This window comes from Sinocyclocheilus grahami, unplaced genomic scaffold (genome assembly GCF_001515645.1).
Source record: "Sinocyclocheilus grahami isolate Dianchi unplaced genomic scaffold, SAMN03320097.WGS_v1.1 scaffold556.1, whole genome shotgun sequence".
Taxonomy (NCBI): domain Eukaryota; kingdom Metazoa; phylum Chordata; class Actinopteri; order Cypriniformes; family Cyprinidae; genus Sinocyclocheilus; species Sinocyclocheilus grahami.
The window spans coordinates 271,277-279,165 of record NW_015505735.1 but is presented as its reverse complement, the minus strand read 5'-3'; the positions used below and the strand labels follow the sequence as shown (position 1 = coordinate 279,165).

Genomic DNA, 7,889 nt, shown 5'->3' with positions numbered 1-7,889 from the left:
ACATTCCCAATCATAGTTATTAATGTTGTGCACTGCTGTTTGGGCTGCGTGTGCTGAGCTAAAGATGATCACTGGTAAACTGAAGCGCTCTTTTAACTTTACCAAACGCATTCTATATGAGATACATCAGATATACATCAAATAAACACAATATTACAATGTACAATTGCACAAAAGGCTGCAAACGAACAGCGCGCATCTGAAGTGTCTCTGAAGGAAATAATGCATTATTTATCGGCTTTAAGATATCGGCCAAATTTTCTTATCAGGCCGATACCGATAACAGAAAAAATGAGCCGATATGGGCCGATACCGATATGGTGGCCGATATATCGTGCATCCCTAAACCAAATAAATAAGAAACGTAAAACGTTTATTAGCAAACAGAGTAAGAAAGCTTGGAGGCACGGCATACACCTTGATGTCAAATAAAATAAATAAATAAATGACACAAAGTTTAAATAAAGTAAAAATCAGCAAACAATGTGGAACCAATTAAATAAGAAACAAATGTTTAAAAAAACTTCCAAAATCACCTTAGATAAACGGCAAAAGTCAACAGGCTTTTCAAAATGAAAACCAGATGCTTTTGCATTTCGTTTCGAAACAAAATCATCCGCCATCGTCTTTCTGTCTCACCCCACTCTTCTTGTCAGTCAGCTCGACTCACTCTCCTCACTGGATAAATTAAATCTGATCTATGATGCGACTGTCCTTTGGCACGCTGCATTGAGCAGCCGCGTTCAGCTTTTAATTGTAGTGTCTGTTCTTTTACTGAACTAAATAATTTTTATTACTACAAAAAATCAAAACGACGGTGGGGGTCGGTGCCGCGGTGGGCAAGTGACTTAACCGGTGTTGCGGCTTAACACAGGTATCACCGTCAACACCGTCTATCGCGGCAAGCCTAGTGTGCAGCGCATTTTATAGAGAACTGTTTCCTGATCCTGGAATAGTAGACTACAATGCCGGCTGTTCTGAATCAGTCTGTAAGTACGTTTTCATATTTAAAGAATTTGCCACTGATTATTCAAACACGAGTTTTGGGCAGTGTAGAGTAGCGCTTGTTGTTTGTCATTTCTCCGATCACAAATGCAGACATGTTTACGCGGCGCGCAACGCGTAAACGCGTAAAAAGACAAAATAAGTCATTATAATCAGTAATTATGTCCCCACTGGATGCAACAAATGCCTCTGGGTTTTAACAGTATGGGAAGGGGCGTAACATTTCCGTCACACGCTTGAGGTATTCAGCCAATCACAATGCACTGGATATCTGGCCAATCAGAGCACACCTCGCTTTTCAGACCAATGAGCTTTGTAAAAATCGACGCGTTTCAGAAAGGCGGGGCATAGAGGAGAAACAATAATGTACAGTATTTGAGTGGAAAATAATGTGTTTTTTTAACCTTAAACAGCATAAACACTTTTCATTACACCAAATACACAAAATAATGTTCTTTTTAGCAACATCATATGACCCCTTTAACTAAACGCTAACACGCATAAATAATCTAAACAAACAAACATACAATCACTCATGCACGGGGAAAGGGCAAATGAGACTTGATGGATGAAACCATCAGGAAAACCAGAGAATAAAGCTATGAAACTAATGAGTTAACCTCCATCAGCGCCGTTTATAACGGGGTCTATAGCTTATACTAAACCTCTGTTTCGTTTAATTAAATGTACTAAACTTGCATTGTAAAATTATCTTTGTAAAATGTACTTGCATTGCCTTGGTCGTTGACGACTTTCCGGATGCCGTCTCAAATGAAAATCTTGATGGTTTCAAGGTTTTGGACTTGCGATCACATTCTTCCGGGTTTGAAGAGTGATGAATTCCAAAGATGTTCCGACTCGATGGTGCTTGGGAGTTTCTTCCCAGTGGAAAGTGAAAAAGAGATAAGAGAGACATCAGCTGAGATCCGAGGAACTTTGGTGAATGGAACGTCAAGGCCGAGGCCTGGCACGAGCTTAGGGTGTCCTTAGAAGACTAGCTCAGCATCCCCATCTTCTCATAATATAACAGAACCGCAGACTGAGGGTGGGTCGCTAATGTGTTTGCCTTTTATCCTCTATCGAGGTCACACCTCTGGGGGATCAAAGAGCCAATGGTGTCTTGAACTTTTAGAGGGAAAGTTTACGACTCTTTGTCTCAGAGCATGGTATTTTGCATATGTAATTTGATTGGGCGTTGATACAAAATCTACTAAAGATTCTTAGAACACAAATATATTGCCTATGTACCAACATATAATATACACTCTCGTTTAGATCATCAGAAGACGAATTCATAGATACTAAACATGGTATATGTAAGATCACATGAACGAGTGGTTCTATCATAAGCATGCATAAAACAGTATACAATACAAAAGACAATATACAAGAACAGTAACAACATACACAATGACCTGACGGATATGTGTGTTCATCAAAGAAAAGTTTTTCTATGAATTAATTAGAGAAGAGTCCATTTTTATGGGCATTATGTTTTTCTATGGTTGAAAGATGGTGAGAGGGAGAACTCTCAACGTGCCATTAGGTCGTAAAGTTTATCTGGTCTGGCTGAGGTGTCCTGGTTGCCATGGTAACCAGGGGCCTGGGGACGTTCCCAGACATGCTGGCACTCAGTATGTTTATTGAGTGAGGGGTCTGCGATTATTTGTTAATCTAATGAATAATTGATTTGTTAAATCTAAAGAACAAATGCGTGTCTGATTGGTCCAAATGCTACAACTATAAACATGCAAGCAAGTAGTGCTGACCCACAATCACATGCTTTTTATTGAATACAAATTCAGCAGTCCAATAGTGCTCAAACTTTTTTTTTTTTTATCTAGTTGACATTCATGAGAGAGGCCCGAATTCAAAGTTGATAGAGGGCATTTACTTTTAAAATAGTTTCCACAACCTCAGCCATTTTAGAAAAATTAAACTTGGTGTGTACACCATGATGAATGTTTTACTCTGGGGAAATGACTGCCTTGTGACAGCCATGCTTCCTTTAATTAAACTGAATTTTACACATGCTTGCTGTGTTCAGGCTATTAAGACTGCTATCCCAGTTTCACTGTACACAAGCATGTGTCTTTGGTCTGTCATACCTATACTCTGCACAGTCAGTGTCAGTATATCACAGTACTCTGCTTGAAAATGTACTAGACCAATAATTTTGTCATTTCTACACACAGTAATGTGAATCATGACTCTACCACTATCTTTCAGGGTTCAAGACGGCATTTGTCAGGCAGCATTCTGAGACTGCTTTTGTGGCATCCCGATGTGAGATGATACCCATTGAGTGGGTCTGCAGACGGATAGCCACAGGCTCCTTCCTCAAACGCAACCCTGGGGTCAAAGAGGGCTACCGCTTCACTCCTCTTAAAATGGAGATGTTCTTTAAGGTGAGGTTCTGTTATTTAGAAATAAAGTTGTTGACAAGGCATTTTATCAATCACATTTCAATGTAATGACATGCTATTTTGCACATTTCCCATATTGATGCCCTCAGTTTTTCTTCCATTGTTCAGGATGATGCCAATAATGATCCTCAGTGGTCAGAGGAGCAGCTTTTGGCAGCTGGTTTTGAGTTGGCAGGTTTGACTATTGGCCGCTGTGAGGTGGACATCATGAGCAAAAGCACAGTGGCCATTTTTGAAGTCCTGGAGAAGGCTTGGGCCACACAGGACTGCACGCTGGTAGATATGAAAGTAAGAACCCTGAGTGTACTGAGCTAGCACTTTTGAAGGAAATTTCTGTTAGTGTAACTTGTGGTAGTGATATTTGCTACTATTGACTCCTATGGTAAATGTTTAATGCCCATAAACCTTAATTTTAGATTGAATTTGGTGTGAATGTGACAACTAAAGAGATTGTGCTGGCTGATGTGATTGACAACGACTCGTGGAGGCTCTGGCCTGCTGGGGATCGCAGCCAGCAGAAAGACAAACAGGTAAATAGCCAAACATTTATACATGTCAGACATGAAAAGGATTTACACTGGAGTAAAACTAGCAGCCACTAAGAGTTTGGTATTAATTCTGAGGAAGCAGATGTCCTTCTGCTATGATCATGATCTTTCCAGGAAAAATGCTGATTAGAGAGAATTAACCAACCTGTAGTATGATCTATATGACTATGACTGTCAGTTTAAATGGTGTTCTTTGTGAAGGTGTACCGTGACCTGAAAGAAGTCACTCCTGAGGCCATGCAAATGGTGAAGAGGAACTTTGAGTGGGTTGCAGAGCGAGTCAAGGTACAATGTTTTACAAAATTATTGTTATTGATGTGTTTGTTTACAGGGTTTCCATGGGTCCTTAAAGTCTTAAATTTAGTTGTATCAAATTTAAGGCCATAAAAATCTTAAATTGTACAAGAAAGTCTTAATTATGATTTCAGGAGGTCTTACATTTGGGGACGGACAGACCAGAATTGCGATATGGCTTAATGTGACGATTAAACTTCAAAAGACTATGATTTCATTAAATAAACATGAGCGCTTTTCAAAGTCTGGTGCTGCACTGCTTTGCATACAGCCGTTACCGGGGAAACAGTTATATTTCTGCAGCTCTGAAAGTGCCTCCTGTTGGCAGAGAATGAATGTGCATTTTCAATTAGCCTGTTTTATTGGAGTAGGGTATTCCTGCAATACCGGAGGCTGCAGTTTCAGGACTTAACAATGTAGTTGTTTAATTGTATACACTAATTATTGTCCTAACCAACTCCTAACCTTAAACATACCTGTTGGTAACCCTCTTGAAATAGTTAACCTAATTTATTTAAATATTATCTCCTATCTATCTATCTATCTATCACTTCACGTCTGATGTGTGACATACTTAAAGTGCAGTAAACGGTAAAACAACTGCAGTACAAATGAATGTGTTTATTAGTACATTAATACATTTCAAATAATTTGAATACAGATACTAGTTTACAACATCCAGCAGCACAGTGAAGTGTTTTGCACAGCTAAATAGGCTAAATGGAGATTGCTGACATCGCCTCACACACTCAAGTTCATGCCAGCTCTTGCATCAAAAATAAGATGGAAAGATAAAAAATGAATAGTTTCCATGAATCTAGTCTTTGCATCTGTTTGTTTGATGTTGGAATCAGATCTCCTCTGTTGGAATAGAATTGGCTAGATGGCACTGTCACAAAAAAATAGGGTCTAGTAGTAGAAATGCGGTCCTGCAGCCTCCGGTATATTGCAGGAACACAGTATTGGGGTTGTTTTTGTTCAGACCAATGTAAAAATCGACCCATGTTTTTGCCCTGCAAACACACAGAGCTGTAAATGTGAACTGGTGGATCGATGAGAAGAAAATGCATTAGAAAAATCTAAACAGTAAAATGTATATATGTTATTTAATTAATATAATAATTTATTGATAATTGTTTAAATTAATATAATAATTAATACTTTTGACTCATCCATTTTACATTCATTTTACAGTTTAATATGTTACTAAAGACATTACCCTACCCTGCTCATATGGTATTAATTTAATTTGTGCAGGTCTTAAAAAAATGTCTTAAAGCCTAAAATTTGAGCTTAAAAATCCTGCAGAAATCATGTTTAACCTACATTTTTACACTTCCTGTAATATAGGGATATAAGTCACACAGTTTTTTTTTTCTCAATTCATATTAAAATTGCACAATACAGCAATTCACCTTATCTCATTTTTAAATGCATGTTTTTGGTTGAACGGTTACTTTGGAAATGTAATAGGTCACAGATTGCAGGTTACCATATTTAAAATGTAATAAGTAGTGTAACTGTTTAATTACAATTAATTACATTATTATTACATTTTATTATTATATTTACATTTGATTACTTTTTATTACTTTTCTAAATTTCTAATGAATGTTTTCAAACGTTAATAATTTTCAAACATTTAAACCAAGCAGGGTTAACCTTACAGTAGTACTCGAAACTGATTACTGTCAGACTTTCAAAAATGTTCATCACTTGAATTAAGATTATAATTAATTTTAAAGCACAGCCACCACAAAATCAGACTTTAGCACCTCTTTTTTTTGAGTAAAAATCGTTCTTTAGGTTAAATATAGATTTAAAATCATAAGAAATAGTTTAATAGCTTTGATTACTATTTTTACATAAAATCTTTGCATAGCTGTGACAGGAAACACCGGCATCTAACAATGTCTTGGGGAAAAAAAAGTTTAAAAATGAAGCACATATATAAACCTAAATGGGAAATAAAACAGTTATCGAATTAGTTATCGAATAAGTATGTGTCTTATTCTGTGTCCTAAACTCCTGAAATATTGGTGTCTTATATTTTAGAGCAGTCAATACAATTTGGGAAAGAAGTCAATTAAATCTGTATGTGTCTGTCTCTGTGTGTGTGATGATTCCTCAAGTTTGACATTGAGACCTTTTATGTCGATAGCATTTTAATAGTTGGCAAACATATTTTTCACTGAACTGTTACATTTGTGCCGTTTTCTAATTTCTGGATGAAATTCTTTTTAAATTTCAAGCACTGGAACGTATTTTTGTCTCTCACCATTGTGGCAAATCTCAGACAGGCTGTAGCCTTAAGCTTTCAGTGGCAATGTGGATTGATGTAATTGGCAGATGTGGTGCAATGCAATTTCAAACAAAAGAGCAAATCGAATCTAATCAAATACATCAGAATAGCTTTGCTTCACTAAAAAGCCTTTAAAGGGGGGATAGTTCACCCAAAAATGAAATTTCTGTCTTTAATTACTCACCCTCGTGTCGTTCCAAACCTGTAAGACCTTCATTCATCTTTGGAACACAAATTAAGATATTTTTGATGAAATCTGAGAGCTTTCTGACCCTGCATAGACAGCAACGCAACTACCCTGTTCAAGGCACAGAAACGTAGTAATGTCATCGTTAAAATAGTGCATGTGACATCAGTGGTTCAACCTTAATTTTATGAAGCTACGAGAATACATTTTTTTGCGCAAAGAAAACAAAAATAACTGTATTCAACAGTTTCTTCTCTTCCAGGTCGGTTTTCGATGTGCGTTCACGAGAGGTCCATGACGCATGCATGTGCATTCCTCTGCTTGTAAACAAGGCAAAGCGCATGCATGTTATACGTCAGAACACCGGCTGCAGCACCACACGTATACGTCATGGTACTCTTGTGAATGTGCATCGACTGACACTGAAGAGAAGAAATTGCTGAATAAAGTCATTTTTATTTTTTATTTTTTGCGCACAAAAAGTATTCTCGTAGCTTTTATAAGTTGAACCACTGATGTCACATGCACTATTTTAACGATGTCCTTACTACCTTTCTGGGCCTTGAACATGGTAATTGCATTGCTGTCTATGTATGGTCAGAAAGCTCCTGGATTTCATCAAAAATATTTTAATTTGTCGTTCCAAAGATGAACAAAGGTCTTATGGAATGACATGAGGGTGAGTAATTAATAACAGAATTTTCATTTTTGGGTGAACTATACCTTTAAATGGCAGGAGGCATCGTGCACATCAAAAACAGGCAAAGCAACAAATTAATATTATTCAACATATCCTAGAATTTTACAGAAAATATTCAGATGTAACCGCCTTTTTAATCATTAACATTTACATAAATAAATGTAATTTAATTCCAAATTTTTTCTCTGATTTCAGTTACATTTATTTTGTAATTAAATTGTGTAACAATATTTCATGTAATATGTTATGTGTGTTTGTGTGTGTGTGTGTGTGTGTGTGTGCATACATGTGTGTGTATATATATATATATACTGAACAAAATTATAAACGGAACACTTATTTTTGTCCCCATTTTTCATGAGCTGAACTCAAAGATCTAAGACTTTTTCTATGTACACAAAAGGCCTATTTCTCTTAAATATTGTTC

At 36.8% G+C, this 7,889-nt stretch overlaps 1 protein-coding gene across 2 annotated transcripts in view; it reads left to right on the top strand.

The window, feature by feature from the left end:
• LOC107556158 (multifunctional protein ADE2-like) overlaps positions 1 to 7,889 on the top strand; it is a 22,992-nt gene that overhangs the window by 12,785 nt on the left and 2,318 nt on the right. For both annotated transcript variants that reach the window (XM_016239201.1, XM_016239202.1), the window contains exons 4-7: positions 3,235 to 3,413; positions 3,540 to 3,719; positions 3,848 to 3,961; positions 4,181 to 4,264. In XM_016239201.1, the coding sequence (XP_016094687.1) occupies positions 3,235 to 3,413; positions 3,540 to 3,719; positions 3,848 to 3,961; positions 4,181 to 4,264 (557 nt within the window). The remainder of the gene's footprint in view (positions 1 to 3,234; positions 3,414 to 3,539; positions 3,720 to 3,847; positions 3,962 to 4,180; positions 4,265 to 7,889) is intronic.